This window comes from Macaca thibetana, chromosome 1 (genome assembly GCF_024542745.1).
Source record: "Macaca thibetana thibetana isolate TM-01 chromosome 1, ASM2454274v1, whole genome shotgun sequence".
In the NCBI taxonomy this organism is placed as follows: Eukaryota; Metazoa; Chordata; class Mammalia; order Primates; family Cercopithecidae; genus Macaca; species Macaca thibetana.
The window spans coordinates 41,272,771-41,297,724 of record NC_065578.1 but is presented as its reverse complement, the minus strand read 5'-3'; the positions used below and the strand labels follow the sequence as shown (position 1 = coordinate 41,297,724).

General features: G+C 38.8%; 2 protein-coding genes across 12 annotated transcripts in view; one reads left to right on the top strand and one right to left on the bottom strand.

The window, feature by feature from the left end:
* PPCS (phosphopantothenoylcysteine synthetase) overlaps nt 1–24,954 on the bottom strand; it is a 1,013,452-nt gene that overhangs the window by 235,661 nt on the left and 752,837 nt on the right. The gene's annotated exons all lie outside the window — the stretch shown is intronic.
* The window catches only part of FOXJ3 (forkhead box J3), a 152,294-nt gene that overhangs the window by 111,518 nt on the left and 15,822 nt on the right, over nt 1–24,954 (top strand). For 7 of the 8 annotated variants that reach the window (XM_050798674.1, XM_050798645.1, XM_050798654.1 and 4 more), the window contains 3 exons: nt 11,732–11,833; nt 18,658–18,786; nt 22,799–22,973. In XM_050798674.1, coding sequence (XP_050654631.1) covers nt 11,732–11,833; nt 18,658–18,786; nt 22,799–22,973 — 406 coding nt within the window. The remainder of the gene's footprint in view (nt 1–11,731; nt 11,834–18,657; nt 18,787–22,798; nt 22,974–24,954) is intronic. The other variant, XM_050798704.1, reaches the window with a different exon arrangement.

Below are 24,954 nucleotides of genomic sequence, written 5' to 3'. Positions count from 1 at the left end.
CGGGTTCACGCCGTTCTCCTGCCTCAGCCTCCCGAGTAGCTGGGACTACAAGCGCCCGCCACCTCGCCCGGCTAATTTTCTTGTATTTTTAGTAGAGACGGGGTTTCACCGTGTTAGCCAGGATGGTCTCGATCTCCTGACCTCGTGATCCGCCCGTCTCGGCCTCCCAAAGTGCTGGGATTACAGGCTTGAGCCACCGCGCCCGGCCTCATGTACATTTTTGTAGGTTTAGGTCTTAGATTTAAGTCTTTAGTTCATCCTTTTTTCTTCTTCTTCTTCTTCTTTTTTTTTTTTTTTTTTTTGTTGTTGTCGAGATGGAGTCTTGCTCTGTTGCCTCGACTGGAGTGCAGTGGCGCTATCTTGGCCCACTGCAGCCTCTGCCTCCCGGGTTCAGACAATTCTCCTACATCAGCCTCCTGAGTAGCTGGGACTGCAAGGCGTGTGCCACCACACCTGGCTAATTTTTGTATTGTTGGTAGAGATAGGGTTTCACCATGTTTGCCAGGCTGGTCTTGAACTACTGACCTCAAGTGATCCGCCTGCCCCGGCGTCCCAAAGTGCTGGAATTACAGGCATGAGCCACCATGCTTGGCCTTGTCTTTAGTTCATCTTGAGTTAATTTTTGTAAATGGTGAGAGACAGGAATCCAGTTTCATTCTTTTACATGTGGCTGTCCAATTTTCCCAGCACCATTTACTGAATAGGGTAGGGTATCCTTTCCCCAGTTTATGTTTTTGTATGCTTTGTTGAAGGTTAGTTGGTTGTAAGTATTTGACTTTATTTCTGGGTTCTCTTTTCTGTTCCATTGGTCTTTGTATCTGCTTTTATACCAGTGCCATGCTGTTTTGGTTACTATAGCCTTGTAGTATAATTTGAAGTTGATTAATGTGATGTTTCCACATTTGTTCTTTTTGCTTAGGATTACATTGGCTATGTAGGCTCTTTTTTGGTTCTGTATGAATTTTAGGATTTTTCTAATTCTATGAAAATGTTGGTATTTTGATAGGAATTGTATTAAATCTGTAGATTGCTATGGGCAGTATGGTCATTTTCACAGTTTTGATTCTTCCATTCCATGAGCATAGGATGTATTTCCACTTGTTTGTGTCATCTGTGATTTTCTCAACAGTATTTTGTAGTTCTTGTAGAAATCTTTCACCTCCTTGCTTAAGTATATTCCTAGGTTTTTTAATTTTTGGGCGCAGTTGCTCATGCCTGTAATCCTAGCACTTTGGGAGCCTGAGATGGGCGGATCATGAGGTTGAGAGTTTGAGACCAGCTAGACCAACATGGGGAAATCCCTTCTCTACTAAAAATACAAAAATTAGCTGGATGTGGTGGCATGCACCTGTAATCCCAGCTACTCAGGAGGCTGAGGTGGGAGAATCGCTTAAACCTGGGAGGCAGAGGTTGCAGTGAGCCGAGATCACGCCACTGCACCCATCCTGGGTGACAGAGCGAGACCTGTCTAAAAAAAAAAAAAAAAAAAAAAAAAAAAAAAAAAAAGATTGAGTTCTTGAGTTGATTCTCAGCTTGATAGCTGTTTGTGTATAGCAGTGCTACTGATTTGTGTACATTGATTTTGTAACTTGAGACTTTACTGAATTCATTTATTAGTTCTGAGAGTCTTTTGGAGAAGGCTTTAGGGTGTCTAGGTGTAAGATCGTATTATCAGCAAATAGAGATAGTTCGTTTCCTCTTTTCCAGTTTGGATGCCCTTTTTTTTTTTAATTTCTCTTGTCTGATTGCTCTGGCTATGACTTCCAGGACTATGTTGAATAGAAGTGGTAAAAATGGGCATCTTTGTCTTGTTCCAGTTCTTAGGTGGAATGCTTTCAACTTTTCCCCATTCTTTATGATGTGGGTTTGTCATAGATGGCTCTTGTTTTTTTCAGGTGTGTTCCTTTGATGCCTAGTTTGTTGAGGGTTTTTATCATAAAAGGATGCTGGATTTTATCAAGTGCTTTTTCTGTGTCTTTTGAGATGACCATATTGTTTTTGTTTTTAATTTTATGTGGTGAATCACATTTATTGATTGCATATGTTGAACCATCCCTGCATCCTTGGGATGAAACCCACTTGATTGTGGTTAATTACTATTTTTTGATGTGCTGTTGGATTCGGTTTGTTAATATTTTTGTTGAGGATTTTTGCATCTATATTCATCAGGGATATTGGTCTGTAGTTTTCTTTTTTCTTTCTTTTTTTGTTATATTCTTTCCTGGCTTTGGTATCAGGGTGATACTAGCTTCATAGAATTAGTTAGGGAGGGTTCCATCTTCTCAGTCTTTTGGAATAGTTTCTGTAGAATTGGCACCAATTCTTCTTTGAATGTCTGGTAGAATTCGGCTATGAATCCATCTGGCCCTGGGCTGTTTTGTTTTTGGCAGTTTTTAAATTATTGATTTAATCTCATTGCTTGTTATTGGTCTATTCAGGATTTCTATTTCTTCCTGATTCAAGCAAGGATGATTTTGTGTTTTTTGGATTTTATCCATTTCCTCTAGATTTTCTAGTTTGTGTGCATAGGGGTGTTCACAGTAGTCTTGAATGGTCTTTTATAATTCTTTGTGTCAGTCGTAATGTCTCCGTTTTCATTTCTAATTGAGCTTATTTGTATCTTCTCTCTTGGTTAATCTACCTAGTGGTGTCTCAGTTTTATGTATCTTTTCAAAGTACCAACCTTTTGTTTCATTGATACTTTGTATTTGTTTGTTCCTTTCAGTTTCATTTAGTTCTGCTCTGATCTTTTTTATCTCTTTTCATCTGCTAGCTTTAGGTTGGCATGTTCTTGTTTCTCTAGTTCATTGAGGTATGAAGATAGATTGTCAGTTTGTGATCTTTCAGAACTTTTGATGTAGATATTTAGTGCTGTAATCTTAACTCTTAGTGCTGCTCTTGCTGTATTCCAGGGGTTTCAGTAACTTGTATCACTGTTACCATTCATTTGGAAAAAAAATTTAAATTCCATCTTTATTTCATTGTCAACCCAAAAGTCATTCAGGAGCAGGTTGTTTAATTTCTGTGTATTTGTATAGTTTTGAGGGTTCCTTTTGGAATTGATTTTTTGTCTTATTCTGCTGTGGTTTTATTTGATTTGTTTTTTACAAATATATCTGTTTCGTGGTCTATTATATGGTCTATCTTGGAGAATGTTCTGTGTGCTGACGAGAAGAATGTATGTATTCTGTGGTTCTTGGGTAGACTGTTCTATAAATATCTGTTCAGTCCATTTGTTCTGGAATACAGGTTAAGTCCAGTGTTTCTTTGTTGACTTTCTGCCTCAGTGATCTGTTTAGTGCAGCTAGTGAGGTATTGAAGTCTCCCATTATTATTGTGTTGCTGTCTGTCTCTTTTCTTAGCTCTAGTACTAGTTGTTTTATGAATCTGGGAGCATTGCAGTTAGGTGCATGTATATTTAGGTTTGTTATATCTTCTTGTTGAATTGATCCTTTTATCATTATATAATTGTGTCTTTTTGTTTTGTTTTTAACCGTTGTTGTTTTAAAGTCTTTTTTATCTGATATATGAATAGCTACTTCTGCTTGCTTTTGGCTTCCATTTGCCGGAAATCTCTTTTTTCACTCCTTTATCTTGAGTCTTTAAGAATCCTTACATGTTAGGTGTGTCTTCTGAAGACAGCAGCTACTCAGTTTGTGATTTTTTTTTTAATCCATTCAGCCAGTGTATATCTTTCAAGTGGAACATTTAGACCATGTACATTCAACATTAATATTGATATGTGAGATACTATTCCAGTCATACTGTTGATTGTTACATAGTGACTTTGTTTTCTTCCTTGTGTTATTGTTTCACAAGCCCTGTGAAGTTTATACTTTCAGGAGTTTCTGTTCTTTTGCACATCAACCTTTTGTTTCAAGAACTCCTTTTAGCATTTCTTGTACGCAGGCCTATTATTGACAAGCTTCTTTAGCATTTCCTTTTCTGAGAGACTTTATTTCTCCTTCACTTAAGAAAGTTAGTTTTTTTTTTTTGTTTGCTTTGTTTTGTGGTTTTTTTTTTTTTTTTTTTTTTTTTTTTTTTTTTGCTAGATACAAAATTCTTCACTGACAGTTATTCTGTTAAAGAGTAAAGATAGGACCCCAAGCCCTTCTGGCTTGTAAGGTTTCTGCTGAGAAGTCTGCTGTTAGTCTGATAGGTTTTCCTCTACAGGTTACCTGATGCGTTTGTCTAACTGCTCTAGACTTCTTTCTTTCACATTGACTTTAGATAATCTGATGACTATATGATGTCCTTTTTGCAGTGAATCTCCCAGAAGTTCTTTGAGCTTCTTGTTTTCCTCAATTATTCCTTCAAATAGGTTTTCCAAATTTTAACTTTTCCTTCTCCCTCAGGAACACCTATGATTCTTAGGTTTGGCTGTTTTACATAATCGCATATATTTTGGAGACTGTTCATTTCTTTTCATTATTTTTATCTGATGAGGTTAACCTGAAAGTCTTGTCTTCGAGCTCTGAAATTATTTTTTTCTACCTGGTCTAGTCTGTTGTTAAAACTTTCTACCACATTTTGTAATTCTCGATATAGGTCTTTTATTTCCAAAAGTTCTGATTGGCTTTGCTTTAAAATATTTGTCTCTTTAGAAAATTTTTCCTTCATATTCTGAACTGTTATTTAAAATTTTTTCTGTTGCATTTTTACCTTGTTTCTCTTTGAGTAAATTCACAATTGACTTTTTGAATTATGTTATTATTGAGATGGAGTCTTGCTATGTCGCCCAGGCTGGAGTGCAGTGGCATCATCTTGGCTCAACCTCCGCCTCCTGGATTCAAATGATTCTCCTGACTCAGCCTCCTGAGTAGCTGGGACTACAGGCACGTACCACCATGCCCAGCCAAATTTTGTATTTTTAGTGGAAATGGTGTTTCACCATGTTGGCCAGGCTGGTCTCTATCTCCTGACCTCAAATGATCCTCCCACCTTGGCCTCCCAAATTGCTGGGATTATAGGCATGAGCCACCGTGCCTGGCCACTTCTAATTATTATTATTATTATTATTTTATTTATTTTTTTTTTTTGAGACGGAGTCTCGCTCTGTCGCCCAGGCTGGAGTGCAGTGGCCGGATCTCAGCTCACTGCAAGCTCCGCCTCCCGGGTTTACGCCATTCTCCTGCCTCAGCCTCCCGAGTAGCTGGGACTACAAGCGCCCGCCACCTCGCCCGGCTAGTTTTTTTGTATTTTTAGTAGAGACGGGGTTTCACCATGTTAGCCAGGATGGTCTCGATCTCCTGACCTTGTGATCCGCCCGTCTCGGCCTCCCAAAGTGCTGGGATTACAGGCTTGAGCCACCGCGCCCGGCCTCACTTCTAATTATTTTTGAATTTATTTTTGATTCAACTGTGTCTTTTCATTTCTTACCTTCCCCCGGCCCTCCTCACCCCCACTACTCCAGGATGTAACTTTAATGTTTATGGTTTATTGTCACCCAGCTTTGGCTCTGGGTGCTTTCTGTGGTGAAAACGCTATATTAGAGTTTCTTGGTTACAGAGAATCTTTGTGTAGTGGCTTTCTCAGATGCTGGTTGTAGTAGCATTGTGCAGGGTGTGTGAGCAGGCTTACTATCTCCAGTGGAGCTGGAGAATGGCAGAGGTCTCTTGAAGCTTATCTTGTTCCCCAGTGGTGTGCATTTAAAAATTTTCTTGGCCGGGCGCAGTGGCTCGAGCCTGTAATCCCAGCACTTTGGGAGGCCGAGATGGGCGGATCACGAGGTCGGGAGATTGAGACCATCCTGGCTAACACAGTGAAACCCTGTCTCTACTAAAAAATACAAAAAGCTAGCCAGGTGAGGTGGCGGGCGCCTGTAGTCCCAGCTACTCAGGAGGCTGAGGCAGGAGAATGGTGTAAACCTGGGAGGCGGAGCTCGCAGTGAGCTGAGATCTGGCCACGGCACTCTAGCCTGGGCGACAGAGCGAGACTCCATCTCAAAAAAAAAAAAAAAATTATCCTCTAATACTTTATTCACTGAATTGAATAGTTTAGGCTTGAGGCTGGTAGGAAGTACCCACAGGTATGGCCAAAGGAGGTAATACCCCAGTGGTGGGCAAAGTTCCCAGCCTTGGCAGAGGCTGCTAGGAAAGCTCTCAGTGAAATGCACTGAAGTCTTTTCAAGGGGAAGGAAAGAAACCACCAAAGCTGTCTTTCAGGGTGATAGGAAAACATTCACCTCCCAGTCACACTCCTCACCAGATGTTCCAGCTATTCATATCAGACAGGCATCTCTTTTCATCTGCAGGATTGTGATGTTCCATGTAAAGAGGGATTATGACTCTACCTCTCATGGAGGCCTGAATCTGGAGGGCACACCTCCTGTAGGGATGCAGTTACCCCAAAGTGTTCCAGGAAGAGTATCTACAGATGCACCCATGCCAAGCTCCCGTGGGAGAGGCCCCAGCTGTGTCTGCAATGATGGGCGAGAGGAGAAGAAATCCCCTTCTTCTAGACCCTTCATGAGCACCAGGGCCGCCTGACTTTGGGGTAGAGCCAAACAAACTTTCCCCACTGAGCTTAGCACTGCACATGTTTCTCTTCTAAAAGAACCTTCCCCACAAGTGGAAAGTTAAAGACTTGAGGCCTGCAGTTTGGTTCCTTTTGTCTCATGAGGTGCTCCCTTAATGTAGTACACCCCCCCACCCTGCCCCTTCCCTTAGGAGTAGCAGTCCCTGAGGGCCAGACTATTGTGGAGCTTGCTGCTCTTCTGGATGTAGCTGCTCAGTGGGGTTGCCACACTCCAGGCTGGTGCTGGGGAATGTGTGCAAGGGATTCAGTGATGTGACCTGTCCTCTAGTCTCCCGGCAGCGGGTACCAGCACCAGCTCTGATGGGGGTGGGAAGGGAGTTACGTAGACTATGAGATTTCCTTGGTTATCTCAAGGAAATCTCCTTGAGATTTGTGTTGGCTTTCTCAAATGCCAGCTTGTGTTGGCTTTCTCAGATGCCAACTGTAGTAGTAATGTACTGGGCACGTGGACAGACTCAAGATCTTCTGGTTAGCCAGGGTGATACAGGCAATGACGATAGCTGAGGTCATGCAAAAAATTTCTCCTTCCTGAGGGTGGTGTTATTGTCCCTGCAGATGTTGTAATGGGCTGTGCTGGTTGGCCTCAAGAGGTGATGCTTGCAAAAGAACACCAACTATGGTGGTAGTGGTGGGATTTGTGCTTACCTTATGTTACCCAAGGTACTCTGGTGTCTCAGGTAATAGGTGGGGCTATGGGCTTCCCAAAGTCCCAGTCTGTTGTGTTATGCTGCCAGGGCTAGTGAAGGGACAAAGCCAGATGGGGGCCGAGTCAGCCAAGTCTGCACTCTGGCTCTTGACATGTGGGCGCAAGCAGTGGCCCCAGTAGGGGTCAGAGGGCAGTTCTGTGGCTGTCAGGATAGTGTTACAGGGCAGATGGAGCACAGCTGCCTCTGATGCACAGAATAATCCGCATGGGGCATCGGGTGTAGCAAATGGCAGTAAGGCCCACTCAGCTCCCACGGACTTGGCAAGAAAGGTCTCACACACAGTGTTCTGCTAGCAGCAGCCAGTTGGGTTGCAGGCAGCCAGCAGTTAGAACTCAGAACTGCCCCAGGCTATAAGCCTTCCCAGCCAAGACAGAAACCACAGTTTTCAGGCCATATCCCTCCAGGTCTGCCTGCAAAGCAGGGACACCCAGCTCCTGCACCTGTGGCTATAGCACACTTCTCACTTGCCCCTCTGTTCTGGCCAAGGGGGTCCATCTGCACTCAAGATTATATCACGAGTCTCAGTTGGGAGCATCTCTCAACCTGTGACCTCTGCCTGAATTAGCTGGCAGTCTTCCCTGAGATAGGATCATGAATGGCTTCCCTCCGGGCCTGCTGGAGTCTGGGAATGGATGTAAAGCATGTCCTGATGCTGCTTCTCCTCATGTTCTCCCCACTGCTCATTAAGTCGGCTGCAGCACTGGGTAGCATTAAGGCATTCTCCTGTGGCCTGGATTGGGTTAAGGTATTTTATACCTGGGTAGGGTTAAGGCAGTTCCCACTGGCCTGACTCCCTAGTGGGAGTATGTGTCATGGAGGAAACCTGTCTCCCACTCAAGCGCTATAGACACAGTTTTCTACCTGCTTCATGGTGTAGGCTGCTGCCCACCACTTCTTTCAAAAGGCCTGCGGTTTCTTTCAGTTTTTCTGTTACGTTCCTGTGTTGCTTCTAGGAAAGAAGTTCACAACTTGAATTTCTACACATGATTTTATTTTTCCAAGTGGGAGGGGCATGTTAATCCCTTTAATCTACCATCTTGGAGAAAGAAAAAACGAATTGTTTTCTTAATAGCTTTTTTAGATAGTTTGTTGTTAGTGTATAGAAATGCTGCTGATTTTTAGAGGTTAATCTTGTGTCCTGCAACTTTACTGAATTTGTTTACAACTTTACTGAATACTGTTCTGTTTTTGTTGAAGTCTTTAGGATTTTCTCTATATAAGAGCATGTCATTAGCAGAGACAGTTTGACTTCATTGTTTCCTATTTGGATGCCTTTTGTAGATAGTACCTGACTTAGAGAATGTTTTGGCTTACATTTTTTTGACTTTTTGATGGTGCAAAAGCAATACATATTCAGTAGCAACAGTACTTCAAGTACCTGTACAACCATTCTGGTTTTCACCTTCAATACAGTATTCAATAAATTACATGAGATATTCAACACTTTATTATAAAATAGATGCTTTTGCTCATGTGTGGCTTAATGTAAGTGTTCTGAACATGTTTAAGGTAGGTTAGGCTGAACTGTGATGTTCAGTAGGTTAAGTACAGTAAATGCATTTTTGGCTTATGGTATTTTCAGTTTATGATGGGTTTATTGGGACATAAGCCCATCATAAGTCAAGGAGCATCTCTAGTTCCTTCTCTTGCCTAATTGCTTTGGCTTGGCCATCCAGTACTATGTTGAATAGAAATGGTGAGAGTGGGCATCCTTGTCTCGTTCCTGGTCTTAAGAGGAAAAGCCTTTAACTTTTCACCATTGAGTATGGTGTTAGCTATAGACTTATTATATATGACCTTTACTGTGTTGAGTAATGTTCTTTCTATACCCTGTTTGTTGAGCGTTTTTGTCATGAAAGGATATTGTATTTTGTCCAGTGCTTTTTAAAGTATCTTTGGGATGATCCTTCATTCTTTTTGTCTTTGATTCTTGTAATATGGTGAATCACATTTATTGATGCATGTCTATTGAATCAGCCTTACATCCCAGGGATAAATCCCACTTGATCGTGGTGCATGATCCTTTTACTGAACTGTTGAATATGATTTGCTAGTATTTTGTTGCGGGATGAGTATTTCTTTGTATCAGCAGGTCCTTGGCATCAGTAGCAGATATATTCTAGTGGTCATCATAGTAGCCAGCACTTACTGTGTGTTTCAGTTACCATGCTAAGTGCTTTACATGAAATATTTTATTGATGTTCTTAACAGACCTCTAAAGGTAGTATCATAATCCTCTTTTTATAGATGAGAAAACAAGCATAAAGTTCAAGTAATTTGCATGACATCACATAATACAACTTTCCCTTATCCTACCAGAAGGGAAGAATGAGAATTAGTGAACCAGTAGTTCAGACTGAGATGACTGAGTTGAGTTAAGGGAATATGAGATTTGTACCTTTCTAAAGTAATCTTATGTGTTAACTTAATTATAGCTTGGTTGGCTGGCACTAAAACTGAGGCATAAATAGAGTTGTTTTTAATAGCTCTTCTATTTCACCTTGCTCTCAGTGTGTACCTGGGACCTAAGTGCTGGATTCTAGCTTGTAGGGGTAGCTCTGGTCTTTTTCAATCAAGACCCCTATTCTCTGCCCAAAGGTTGATTAGATTATCTGACGAGAAAAATGCTAAGGGATTAAAGGATAGGCTAATTTCAGAAATGTGTCTTGGTGCAATTGCTCTCTCACTCATCTGGTATGATCTTTTAAAAATGCATGTACAGTTAGGATCATGTGTGGGACAAAGAGTTTTTGCCAGAAAGAGAATATATATGTAACTAGCGTCATAACCATAAATTATTTCTATTTGCCCCTCTTTAACATTTACTATTGAAGTTGAAGTTTTGAGGGCTCAATAAAGCAATAAAAAACATTTCTTAGGAGAGAGAGAGGAGTTATCACAATGTATATATTCAAAATTTCCAATAGCAGAAAACTTTATTGTTTTTGACACCCAGGTTAACTCTAAGCAGTACATATGAAGTATATTTAGGAGATCATTCAGTTGCTCTAGCAAAGGAAGAAAAATAAAACTATAACTGATGTACACTCACAGAAAGACAAATGTTGCATATTCTCATTCATATGTGGTAGCTAAAAAAGTGGATTTCATGAAGATAGAAAATAGATTGGTGATTACCAGAGGCCAGGAAGGGTAGGGGGAAGGGAGATGAAGACAGGTTGATTAATGGATATGAGTATACACTTAGGTAGAAGAAATAAGAACTGGCTGGGCGTGATGACTCACGCCTGTAATCCCAGTACTTTGGGAGGCTGAGGCAGGTGGATCACTTTAGGTCAGGAGTTCGAGACCAGCCTGGCCAACATGGTGAACCCTGTCTCTACTAAAAACACAAAAATGAGCCAGGCGTGGTGACACACACCTGTAATCTCAGCTACTTGGGAGGCTGAGGCAGGAGAATCACTTGAGCATGGGAGGTGGAGGTTGCAGTGAGCCAAGATTGCACCACTGCACTCCAGCCTGAGTAACAGAGCGAGACTCCATCCCAAAAAAGAAGAAGAAGAAGAAGTAAGACCTGATGTCTGATAAATCAGTAGGGTGGCTGTAGTTAACACTAATTGATTGTATATTTCAAAATAGCTAAGAAGAGAATAATTGGAATATTCCCAGTATAAACAAAAGATAAATAAAGTTTGAGGATATCAAATTTTTCATTTGATTATATGAATGGATTAAATTATCACATGTATCCTGAAAATATGTACATCTAATATGTATCAATAAAAAAAAAGCAAAAGTTTAAAAAAATCTATAACTGGCTTAAACCAGAGAGATTTATTTCTCTGTCAGGTAGAAGCCCAAGCTGATTAGTGGGTCAGAGATATAAACAGCTCTGTTCGACAAGGTCATTCAGATGTTGAGGTTCCTTCTAATCCTGTTTTTCCGGTATTTTCCTAGGGTATTACCCTCAGCTATTTATGGTTAAGCAAGATCACCACCACCATATCTGTCTTAAATCTGCAATAAGAGAGGAAGAATGAATGGTCGGCAAGCAGGTTTCTTTCAAAGACATGACCCAGAAGTGGCACACATCACTCCTGCTCACATCCCATTGGTTACACTGTAGTCACATGGCCACAAGTAGCTCATGAATCTGGAAAGGTAGTCTGTGGCTGGGCAGACATGAGTAGATACTGTAAAGATCTATTACTGTAAAGGATGAGGGGAGAATGAATATTAGGGGATCATTAGCAGTTTTCACTACAGAAGTTTATTTATAATTTTTGTCAGCCTATCTCGCAGTCAATTAAAAGAGTTGTTAGAGAATAGCCATACCAAAGGACTTTGTAATACCAGGTCAGTAGCATACTAAAATATATTAGAATAGATTTCACTAGTGATTTAAATTCATTTTCAGAAACAAAGCACAAAACTGAATGTTCGAGAATTTGATGAGATCCCTTCAAACTGTGTTAAAGTTGCTGGATATATAGCTAATAATTATTTATTTTGTTCTTATATTTTAGGCCTCAACTCCATATAGCATAGATTCAGATTCTTTGGGAATGGAGTGTATTATTTCGGGAAGTGCCTCTCCAACTCTGGCAATCAACACTGTGACTAACAAAGTAATTTCATTTTTTTAAACATTATTGAAATGTCATTGAGTAGTACATTTAATTTGCCTTTGTAGTAATGATAGTATCCTGTATGGTTCAGTTTAAAGATTATATATATTTGTTTACCCTATACATGGTAGCTTGAAGGCTAAATTCAGAATGTTTTGAGGTATGCACAAATTAGAACAAAATACCTCTCAGGAGAAATTAGAAGGTGCTTATTGAGAAGTTCTATACTTGTTTAAAAATTCTTGGCTCTCTCAGTTCCCATTGGTAGAATTTGTGAGCCAGCATTTTATTGCATCAGTTTGTTTCAAAATCATTAATTACCTCTCCAAATATGCGGTTGAAAAAAAGATGGTCAAATTCTGATGAGTTAACAGTCAAGTAAAATAATAATTGGACAGCCTCATAGAGTTCACTGGGATGGTGGTCTACCTATTTTCATGATATTCAAGTCTAGGAATATAGCCAGGAACAGTATATGGTCGTTTGCTACATTTTGATGTTGAGTCACAACTTTGTGATGGGTCATTATATACCTAGTGGGATACAGGTATATATCTGTCTCTTCTTTATAAGACAGTTTCTTTTTTTCTTTTTTCTTTTTTTTTTTCTGAGACGGAGTCTCGCTCTGCCGCCCAGGCTGGAGTGCAGTGGCCGGATCTCAGCTCACTGCAAGCTCCGCCTCCCGGGTTCACGCCGTTCTCCTGCCTCAGCCTCCCGAGTGGCTGGGACTACAGGCGCCGCCACCTCGCCCGGCTAGTTTTCTGTATTTTTTAGTAGAGACGGGGTTTCACCGTGTCGGCCAGGATGGTCTCGATCTCCTGACCTCGTGATCCGCCCGTCTCGGCCTCCCAAAGTGCTGGGATTACAGGCTTGAGCCACCGCGCCCGGCCATAAGACAGTTTCTTAACGTTACATCTCAAAACCCTAAAAAGGTTCTGGGAGGTTCATGAATCCAGTTTTGTTCATCTGTTTTCTTACCTACTAGACCATGAGTACTCCAGAGCCATACATCTCCCATACTTACGCTTAGATTCTCTTTCAGTCTTGTTTTCATTTTCTCCCTCTAGATTTCACCCTCTTTTTCTCTCTCCCTCTCTCTGACTTTCATTCTCTCACTTCACGCGCACACGTAAATGTGAACACATACACATACACCATTGCACTAACATGGCACTCCTAGGATCCTTTTACTTGTAGAAAGATAATGATTAAACAGACGACAGATTATAATCAGAGTGACATAATTCAAATTTCCAGTTCAGAAAGGAAACTGGCAGCCTAGGCATAGAGGAATGATTCTTCCCACATGGCAATCTGAAATCATTACATCACAGTCACTTAGAGGATTTATGGGGCAGTTGGGGGGTGGAGGGTGGTGGGCGGTGGGTCGTGGTAGTGGTGGTAATCCCAGGATTCCATTGCAGTTCTACCAAATCAGTTATTGTGTCATGATGAGTAGGGCCCAGAAATATGTACTTTAAAAAATGATCTCTAATGGTAACCAGCTAGATAAGAATTTCTGGTGAAGTGGATGGGTTAGAATCAGAAATACCTAATACTGCTCTGTGCAGTAGTCTAAGTGGTGATGAGGACCTAAACATAGATGATAGTGTGGTTACTAGGAAACAATTAGGAAGTAGTAATGCTGGGACTTTATGACCAAATAATGTGGATGTCAAAGGAACTGAAGGTTTTGGATTTCTGCATCCAGATATGACAGACTACTAGTATTAGATTATCCTTTCTGCCTATCTGTGTAAAATACCAGACAGACATAGCCACACACCCCTCCCTACCACCTCTTTGATTAAAAAAGAAGAAGAAGGAGGTATTGGAAACTAAGACAGCCAGGACTTCAGGGGTCAGGAGCCCAGAGAAGAGGTAAACACATTGAGATAAGCTTTGTACATTTTCCTTTGGTACATTTCCCAATTCTCAGTGCATGGCGTAGGGGGGCTACACAGGGAGCAGTAGCATAGAGCACTCATTAAACCAGGGAGACAAAAATTGGAGTTTGGAGTTACCGAACAGCCAGGGCTTGCAGAGCCGAGATCCTGAGGAATCTCGGGTGAATTCAACTTTTTTTTTTTTGAGACAGGATCTCACCCTGTCGCCCAGACTGGAGTGCAGTGGTGCGATCTTGACTCACTGCAACCTCCGCCTCCCGGTTTCTAGCAATTCTTTGCCTCAGCCTCCCAAGTAGCTTTACAGGTGCCCACCTCTGCGCCTGGCTAATTTTTGTATTTTCAGTAGAGATGGGGTTTCACCATGTTGGCCACGCTGGTCTCAAAACTCCTGACCTCGGGTAATCTGCCCGCCTTGGCCTCCCAAAGTGCTGGCATTACAGGTGTGAGCCACCGCACCCGGCTGAGTTCAACTTTTTGTAAGCAGTATCCACTTAAGGCATTTGCCAACTCCTAATTGTGTATGCTAGGGCTCAGACACAAAGTAGTTTTTCGCTAGCCAAAATTCAACACTCTCACAGAACAGGAGGGACAAATATTGTAGTTTATGGTCTTCAAAGGAGGAGAGAGCCATGGTAATACACCGTAGGCTTTCAACTTGATATCTGAGAAGAATTTTATTCTAAGAGTAAGTGCAAGCCAAGATAGATCAGCCTTAACAGTTACTAGAGTGGTATGCTAATATTCTTTCTGCCAAAAGAAAACGGATTCTTTCTGGAGGAAGATAACGTCATCCAGAGCTTCTGTAATTTTCCATAAGTGTAAGGTGTAGCATTCAGTCAAAATTTCCAGGTGTGCTAGGAGAGAGAGTTTGAAATAAGTAAATACGCAGTTGTGAGGAGACAGTATAAACATTGATCGCAAAATAACTATAACTGATATGGTCAAGAAAATAGATGAGTTATAGAAAATTGACCAGAGAATTGGAATTTATATGGAAGAATCAAGAGGAAACTTGATTAAACCTGGCAGATGGGATTAATAGCAGATCAGGCACATCAGCGGAGACATTTAATGAACTGGAAAATAGGTCTATAGAAAACATGCAGATGGAAGCACAGAGAGAAGAAAAGATGGAAAATTCAGAAAAACTTGAGGTAAATGGGACATGGGGAAAAGGTCAAACAAGGTTGTTTTTAGTGTGCAGCAGGAGAGGAAAAAGGAATAAAGAAGATCATGGTAATATATTTAAGCATGCCTTTCTGTAACTCATAGAACATGCAGACCAAATCAAAACAACAAACAACCTCATTTAAAGATATACAATATTTGGGCTGGGTGTGGTGGCTCACCCCTTTAATACCAGCACTTTGGGAGGCTGAGGCGGGTGGATCACTTGAGGCCAGGTATTCAAGACGTGCCTGGCCAACATGGCAAAAACCCATCTCTACTAAAAATATGAAGATACTATACTATATCATGTATAAGAACTTTATTACTGTACGCTCCCATTTTTTTCTGTCTATGATAGAAACCCACAATACATATTTGTTATTTTTGCTTTAAACAGTCAATTACCATTTCAAGAGAATTAAATCAGAAAAAAAAAATGGCTTTACATTTACCCACATAGTTACCATTTCTGGTATTCTTTATTTCTTTGCGTAGATCTGGATTGCCACCAGCAACTTATACATTTATTAGTTTACTTGAAACTATCCCCAAAGCTCACTAATGTTCTTTACTTTTTTACAATAAACAACCCATAATGAGGAAAAAGTCACAACTGACCCAGAAATGATAGAGATGATAGAATTAGCTTAGAAAAGGACATTAAAGCAGTTATGTCTGTATTTCATGGAGAAGCTAAAAGACACATTGAACGATCTGTGTAGACACGTGGAATATAAACCCAAAGCAAACTCCTAGAGATAAAAATTGCAGTGTCTGAGTTGAAAACTACACTAGATGGGATTAATAACAGACTAAACAGAAGGAAAGATTAGTAAATTTGGAGATATAGCAATAAAAAGCTTTCAAAAATGAAACAACAGAAAGGTACTATTAAAGTTGATGAAAGAGAAATACAATTTGCTAATATCTGGAATGAAAAAAGGAGCTATATGGATTCTACAGAATTAAAAAGATAATGGAAGGATAGATATGAACATCTTACGTAAATAAAGTTGAAATTTTAGATGAAATAGACAAAATCGTAAAAAATGACTTACCAAAACTGGCACAAGAATAAATAGAAAACGTTAATACTTTTGTATATATTAAACCCGTAATTAAAAATATTTGTTTATAGAAGACTTCAGGCCCAGCAAGCTTCAAGGAATTCTTGTAATTATGTAATGAAAAAATAACATTTATCTTATATAAACACTTAAAGAGAATTTTTAAAAAGAGGTAACATGTCCCAATTTATATTATGAAACCATCATAGCCTAAGTAGCAAAACCTGAAAAAAACTTTACAAGAAAGGAAATTTTCAGCCAGTCTCATGAGCATAGGTGTTAAAATCTTAAACAAAATGTTGTCTAATTTAATCCAGCAATACATAAAAAAGAACATCACAAGCACAGTTGTATTCTAGAAATGCAGGCTAGGTCTAGCACTAGGAAATCTATTGCTGTTGTTCTTCTGTTTGTAGTTAGAAGTGCTACATGTATACTCCACATTTTATGCGGATTATTACAAAGGCATACTCAGAGGTCATGACTTAATAAAACCCTTAGAAAGCTGTAAATAGGTGGAAATTTTTTTCAGTGTGATAAAGAATATCTACAAAGCATATAGCAAATGCTATATTAAATGGTGAAATACTGAAAACTTTCTCTTTGAGGTATGGAAGAAGAGAAAGATGTTTGCTGTCAGCACTTTTATTTGACATTGTGTTGGAGGTCCTTACCAGTTAGAAGTTACAAACAAGAAATAAAAAGCATAAAGTTTTGAAAGACAAAGTTGCCACTGATGATCACAGAAAATTGAACAGAATCTATGGATAAAGCCTTAAAATTAATAAGTGAATTTAGCGAATTCTCTTCAGAAATCAATTTTATTTCTGCCTACTAGCCACAGATAGTTTGAAAATAAAATGTGAAAGATAACACTTAAGTTAGCATTCAGAAACATCGAATACCTTGACTTAAATGAAAGATGAACTCTACACAGAACACTATAAAAATTACTGAAAGAAAACGACATAAATAAATAGATTATATAATTTTCATGCAGAAGACTATTGTAAAGAAGTCAGTTTTTCCAGAGTTGCTATACAAATTTAATGTGATTCCAGTCCAGATGTTCTTTGTGGGAAGAGAGGCGATGGGTGAAAAATAAGCTGATAGTAAAACAAAAATGAGAATCCAAATGACTAAAGTTAGCTAAAGAAAATATTGAAGGCTGGGTGCAGTGGCTGTAATCCCAGCACTTGGGAGGCTGAGGTGGGGGTAGATGATGAGGTCAGGAGTTTGAGACCAGCATGACCAACATAGTGAAACCCTGTCTCTACTAAAAATAACAAAAATTAGCCAGGCATGGTGGCGCGCACCTGTAATCCCAACTACTTGGGAGGCTGAGGCAGGACAATCGCTTGAACCCAGGAGACGGAGGTTGCAGTGACCTGAGATTGCACCATTGCACTCCAGCCTAGGTGACAAAGCAAGACTCCGTCTCAAAAAAAGAAAAGAAAATATTGAAGAAAAGGATAAAACATGGAGGATTTATACTTCCAAATATGTAAATGATAAAACAATAAAGCTCTATTGCATGAAAAAAATGAATTTTAAAAAGGAAAGAAGGAAATATAAAGATTAGGAGTAGATATTAATGCAGTAGAAAACAAGGCCTTTTAAAAAGGATATACACTATGTGATTCCATTTATACTTAGTTCAAAAATAGGAAAACCAATCAATAGTGATAGAAGTGGTTACCTGGGACAGGAGATACAGGATGGATAATGACTGACATGCGTGATGACTGGGAGAGTACATGAGCTTCTAGAGTGCTGGTCATACAGTGTATCAGTAGTTCTCAAAGTGTGGTCTCTGGATACCTGGGTAACTGAGACCTTTGTAGAGAATCCATGAGGTCAGAACTCTTATTCATGATAATATGTATTATTTGTTTTTTCCTTTATATTTACTTTTTTTTTTTTTTGAGATAGAGTCTTGCTCTGTCACCAGGCTGGAGTGCAGTGGCACCATCTTAGCTCACTGCAAATAGGCTAGTTTTCTATTCCAAAAATACCTTTTTTTGTTTGTTTGTTTCTAAATTAAAAATTATAATGCTTATAGACAAACTCAAGCACTGTAAAAATATACACAAATGTAAGTCTTCAGGAATCCTCAGCCCCTTCCAGAAAACCATTAACAACAGTTTGACAGTTCTTCATATCTAATGTATATATTAACATATTTTTTTAAAGTTAGATCATGTATTTATGATTTTATAAATGTGTTGAACATTTGTTTCCAATCTTCAGTATTAAAAATACTGTGATGCCTGTGATTTAAAAATCTTGTTTTTTTGTATATGCTTCTTTTTGATTTCTAAGATTCTGATAGAACAGTAATTTTGCTTAAAGCCTGAGCAAAAATGTATGCATTATTAATAGAGTAAAAATCTATTATATTCCTCTTTTATTAAATGTTTATGGGCTAATTATACCTGGTAAATTATACTATAAATTGAATTTCTATACCTCTAAAAGACATGTCCTTTAGTTTGAGTATTGAGAAAATTATTTTATGATGAACATGAACTTAGCCATACGGGGCATGGGATTGGGGTGAGCACCTAGGGAAAGGCCACTGAGATTTCTTCTTGCCATATGCCTGCTCAGTTGTATTTTTGCAGAATTGCTTAAGAAGTACTCCTTATATTCAGTTGTCATTTTTCTTTTTTCATTTTAGGTAGCACTGTATAACACTGATCAGGATGGTAGTGATAGCCCACGCAGTAGCCTTAACAACAGTCTCTCAGACCAGAGTTTGGCATCTGTTAATTTGAACAGTGTTGGAAGTGTGCATAGTTATACACCGGTAAGTCTTGATGAAGTTAACATGTTAATAGTTATTCATTTAGTACTTAAAACTAAAACAAACATAATTGAAATGCAAATTTAAAAATGAAGGTATGTTTTTCTCACTAATAAATTTATTAACTTTAGATAAAACTTATTTAGAGGAGATTGTAACTTGTTAGTGTTTTAATTTGGTACCATATTCGATTTTTAAAAAATGGTTGTGCAGTGTTAACAGATTTTGGTCTGCTTTATTCTGTCTGTTCTGTGTCCAAGAGAAAAGCCATTGGAACAGGAAAAAAATTGCACTTTAGTCTAGTAGAGCGATAGTTGGTGATATTCTATACTTCTTAGAAAAAGAGCTTAGAAGATGTGTGTGTCGACATGGTTTCCAGCTGTAGATCTGAGAAGGGAATTCTGTAAACCCCAGAGGTTAGGGTGGCCTGGTACTCAATTTTTAACTACTCATGTATTTTCAGTTTGGATCCAGGGGGCAAAAAGCCATGCTATAAAGGGACCTGTGTATGAGTACTCTTGCTTCTATACTAATTTGTTACCTATTACAAGAACATGACTCTTAGGGTATCTGTTATTCTTTTCAAACTACCTGGCAACTGTCTTCCTCAGTGAGCAGATAATAGAGCCCAAGAGCTACACACCACATTGTTTGTCAGTGTAAACTTGATCTTACCAGATCACTCCCTGTTGTTCCAGGATGAGTAAATAGGAAAAAACTTACACAGGACAAAGATATAAAGGGAGAGACCCGAAAGAAAATAACAAAAGGGAAAGAAAAACATAGCAGAATTAAAATTCACATTGAATGTAGGAAAAAAGAAAGTTGCCTCTGCAAAATTATTATTGCCTGGTGGAAAAAAGTATTATCCCACAATGGAGAAGAAAGAAAATGGAATAAAAATTATGTAAAAGAAGACAATAAATGTGGAGAACTGAGAATTGTAGTTGTCCCTGCAGAAGAAAAAGTTGTTATAGAAGCGATTTTCAGAAGAAATAGAGATTTAAAGGGATACTGAGTTCTAGAAGAAATTAATGGGGGAAAAACGTATACAGTCAGCCCTTCATATTTGTAGGTTCCGCATCCACAGATTTAACCAAACTTTGGATTGAAAATATTTGAACAACAAAATACAATTAAAAACAAAAAAAAGTACAGCAATAAAAAATATATGCTGGAATGAGTTGGCTCATACCTGTAATCCCAGTACTTTGGGAGGCTGAGGCAAGAGGATTGCTTGAGACCAGGAGTTTGATATCAGCCTGGCCAACATAGTGAGACCCCGTCTTTAAAAAGCGAAATAGCCAGACACTGTGGCATGCACCTTAGGAGGCTGAGAAGGGAGGATCACTTGAACCCAGGAATAATCATGTCACTCCACTCCGGCCTGAGCGATAGAATGAGACTGTATTTCTTTCTTTTTTTTTTTTAAAGGAAAAAAATGTAGTTTAATAACTTTGCATTGTATTAGGTATTAATCATCTAGAGATGATTTAAAGTATATGGGAGGATAGGTTATATGCAAATATTATAACATTTTGTATAAGGGACTTGAGCATGTGCAGATTTTGTATTCTAGTGGGTTGGGGTTCCTTTACCCAATCCCTCGCAGATACTAAAGGACTGCTGTATATAGATACATTATGGCAAATTTTAAAATTTCATAAGTGGTTACCCATATAAATACTCTGACAGAATAAGTAAGTTATATATAAAGAAACACAAATCAGACCACCGCCTCTCTTTTTCTCTCTCTTTTTAGACACAGGGTCTTGGCTAAGTGGGCCAAACTGGTCTCGGACTCCTGGCTTAAGCAATCCTCCTGCCCTGTTGGCTTCCCAAAGTGCTAGGATTACAAGCATGAGCCACCATTCCTGGCCTCAGGCTTCTCTTTGATACTACTAAATGACAGAAGATAATGGAGCATTGTATGCAGAGTTTTGAGAGAATGAGTTTGGAATAACAAATATTATGCCCAAATTTTAATTCATGTGTGAAGGCAAGAGAAAGAGTTTCTTTGATATGCAGAGATTAGAAAGTATCCTGCCCTTGTTTTCATGTATCTTTCCTGAAAAAAATTATTTACCCGTGATCAAGATTAATTAAATAATAATGACAAAGTCAAGTTATAAAACAATAGTTGGAACATTGAAGCAAACTCAGCAAAGATATAATGATTTTAAGTTGCTTTTTGAAGTAATATAAGTGTAAAAAATCTTGACCAAAAGAACGCAAAGAACACTGTCCAGTATCACAAAGCATTATAAAAGGACAAATTTAAAAAGCATGTATAGAACTAGATGACAGAAGTAAGAACTAACATGTTTGTTGTGCCAATAAATGTAACAGGGTTAAACTTCCCTGTTTAAAGCGAGACTTTGTAGACTGCTTTTTTTGTTGTTTTTGAGATGGAGTCTCGCTCTGTTGGCCAGGCTGGAGTGCAATGGCGCGATCTCAGCTCACAACAATCTCTGCCTCCCAGGTTCAGGCGATTCTCTTGCCTCAGCCTCTCAAGTTGCTGGGATTACAGGCGTGAGCCACCACACCTAGCTACTTTTTGTATTTTTAGTTGAGACAGGGTTTCACCATGTTGGCCAGGCTGGTCTCGAACTTCTGACTTCAGGTGATCTGCCCGCCTTGGCCTCTTAAAGTGCTGGAATTATAGGCGTTGAGCCACCATGCCCGTCCCTGCTGTTTTCTTTCAACAATAAAGTGTCAAATGGTTGAGCAGTCCCTAAGCAACAGTGCAGTGGCAGCTGCCGATTGGGTTTATCACACCTATATAGTTTGATCCTGTAAGGCCACAATGAGCCCACATGGATTGAGATAGTTTTATTACTTATACAGACAGTATAAACCAGGTTAGCATGGTGTCAACTCCCTACATCCCACATGACAGTACTAGATGACAGACTACTCGAGTAGTAGCTCACTCTGTAATAGAGGAACAAATTCCATAGTGCAGCTAAGCAGTTTTGTAACCTGCAGCTGTACCCTAAGGGAGTAAGGCAGAAAGTCCCATGCCTCACTCAGCCAGGGAGGTAGATGAGAACCTGTTTCTTGGCAACCTCTTGCAAAATAGAAAGGTGGATGAGTAACTGCCCCATGGCCATCTCCTGCAAGACATGAGGGCAGATGAGAATTTTAATAAATAAAACCACTTGTTCCAGGATAATCACAGGGTGTTCCACCAAGGCTTAGGTCATCCTGCCATGGAGCCTTGCCTACATTGTGTGGAGATGTGTAAGGACACTAGGGTGCCAGCGGCGGAGCCATTTTCTTATGTAAAAATCCATATTTTTCCATGTTATTGCAGACTCCTTATGAGCATTATTTTTAATGGCTACTTAAGTTTCTAGTCAGTGTTCGTACATTAATTTTTCAAAACACTAAACAAATGGTAGTTTACCACCTTTTCTTATAGTACGTAGTCTTTAAGAAATACAGATGATTATCTTTTATTGATTTTATTTCTAGTTTTCCTGCTTTTAAAGGTAAGTTTTCCCTGGAGATGAAGAGTTAGGCATATTTAAGCTCCTTGTTGCTTTGGGCAGAGCCATACATCTGACTCATAGTACTCACAGTATTTGGGTTTGTATACTAAAAAATAATTGAATAAATGAAAGAAATGTTACTAGTTTTATAGTTTTAGTGGAGTTTGAGATAAAATAGCTTCTGTAGAAATCACGATTGAAGATTTTACAGAAAGCCTAGAAGGATTCTAGGCCTAACTCATCACTTACTTGTATGATCTAAGGCAAGTTATTTAACTTTGAATTCTTTTCCTTCTGTGAAATATGGAGGTTGGGTTAGACTTCTACAGTTCTTCAAGATTCAGTTTAACTGTTTTGCTTTCTGTCCATTATGTTTTAACAGAGGATGGGAAAGCCTGAGACAGAAGAGTTATTTTCTTTGAATTCCAGTGTTGGCACTGTTTTCAGTTATATATTTTATATAACAAGCCAATTGTAATTAGTAGAGAGGCTGAATTAGTTGTGTTTTCTTTTAATGTTAGGTGACAAGCCATCCAGAATCAGTCTCTCAATCATTAACTCCTCAGCAGCAACCACAGTACAACCTTCCAGAAAGAGACAAGCAACTACTTTTCTCAGAATATAATTTTGAAGATCTTAGTGCCTCATTTCGGAGCCTTTATAAGTCAGTTTTTGAGCAGTCACTTAGTCAACAAGGTGAGTTTTCTTAAAACCTTTTTTATGACAAAGTTTTATTGGAAAAAGGTTTTTAAATTATTTCACATGACAGCTGTTATACTCTTAATCTTAAAATATTATCATCACAATAAGAATTGGATAATTATATTTTGCCCTTTGTGCCTTTAGTATGTTCTGTTTATATCATAGCACAAAAATGGCAGATAAATTTTATGTTGCATGCCTACTTACTTGTTTACTAGTGTCATCCAGGAGCACTGTGTTAAAGAATTCTGACACTGCATCTATACCATATGGGAAACACCACTATAATTAATTAGTGATATCTGGCATATGAAGTGTTTGAGTGGTGAATGTTGCACCATAAGAATAGACGTGCCTTGCTTTTGGTCTGACTGGTATTAGCAAAAAGATAACTATCGGAATGTGGTAGCACCAAATTTGTGATTTCGAGTGTGGCACTTACAAGTGAATACATCAGCTACTAGTAAACTTTGGGTCATTGTTTTACGCAATATACATAAGTCAGATTTTAATATTAAAAGTGACTTTAGTTGAGACACACTATTATATCTCAACCAAATGCTAGATTCTTGCTCTAATGTGTTCTCGTCCCTTTAACTGCTGGTTTAATTTTAATCAGAGGGTAAAAATGTCACATCTTTTCCCCAAAGATGACTAGTCAGAAATTGTTGGGAACTCTACTGTTGAAGCATTTCCTAATTACTTGTTTGTTTGGCACATTAACTATTTATACCCCATGTTTTATTCCTTTCCTGCTGCTGTGCCAAAATACCTTAGAATGGGTAATTTATAAACAACAGAAATGTATTTCTCACAGTTTGGGAGGTTGGGAAGTTCAGGATCAAGGAGCCAACAGATTTGGTGTCTGGCAAGGGCTTGTTCATCGTAAATGGTGCCTTTTGGCAGTATTCTCACATGGAGCTGAGCACTGTGTCCTCATGTGGCAGACAACATGGAAGGGCAAAAAGTAGCTAGTTCTCTCCATCCCTTTTGCAAGGCCCAATCCCTCATTACCTCCTCAAGGTCCCACTTCTTAATACCATCACCTGGGGGTTTAAGTTCCAACATGTGAATTTTGGAGGGACACATACATTGAAACTGTAGCACCCCAACCCAGAAAGTTTATATGTTCACGGCAGTGAACAAAAAGAAACAGAAATCCTTGTCTTTATACTGTTTGCATGTTAATACTTACTTTTAGTTAATGTTAATGTTATATACTGTTACTTATATTGATGAATACTGATCATGTGTATGTGAAATGGCTTTTTCTGGTTAGCATTTGAATTTAAAGTAAGATTCATATGTTTTCTCAACTTTTAAGTTTTTTATCTATAAAAGTTTAAAAAGAACTAATAGAAGAGTTTGCTAAGCAAATCCAGCCTTGGTATTCATAATAGAAAAATAAGGGCTTTGAAATAACAATGATAATTTCTGAAACCCATAATTCCATTCCATCACACTATTAAAAAAAAAAAAAAAAAAAAAAAGCATCGATGGGAATTCTGGGTTCTAGTCCAGGTTCTGCCATTAAGTCAACTGAGTTAACTTCTCATCTCTGGACTTCAGTGTCCCCATTTGTACAATAAAGAGGATTGGATTAGATCAGTGATTTTCAGATTGTTTTCTTCAGAGGCTTTGGCTTTTGTAAAGATCTTCGAGACTGCCGGAGGAGAAATGTGCGGATGCAGAGGTAGACCTAGTAAGCTTCCTTCCCCCACTTCAAAGAAACAATTTTAGTATACTTATCAGTTTTATATATTGGGCTTCTGGAGAGATATTTTGCTTTCTTTTATTTAAAAATAATTTGAGATTGAAAATGTTGATACAGATCAGACCTTGGTTCCCTTGTAAAATGCTAGGATTTTATTGAAAATTGATAAATTACTGCTTTCTTTGATCTTACAGTAATAACCCTACAGATTCCTTATATGTGACTATTTTCTAGGGCCAAGGCAAGAACTTTTATTAACTC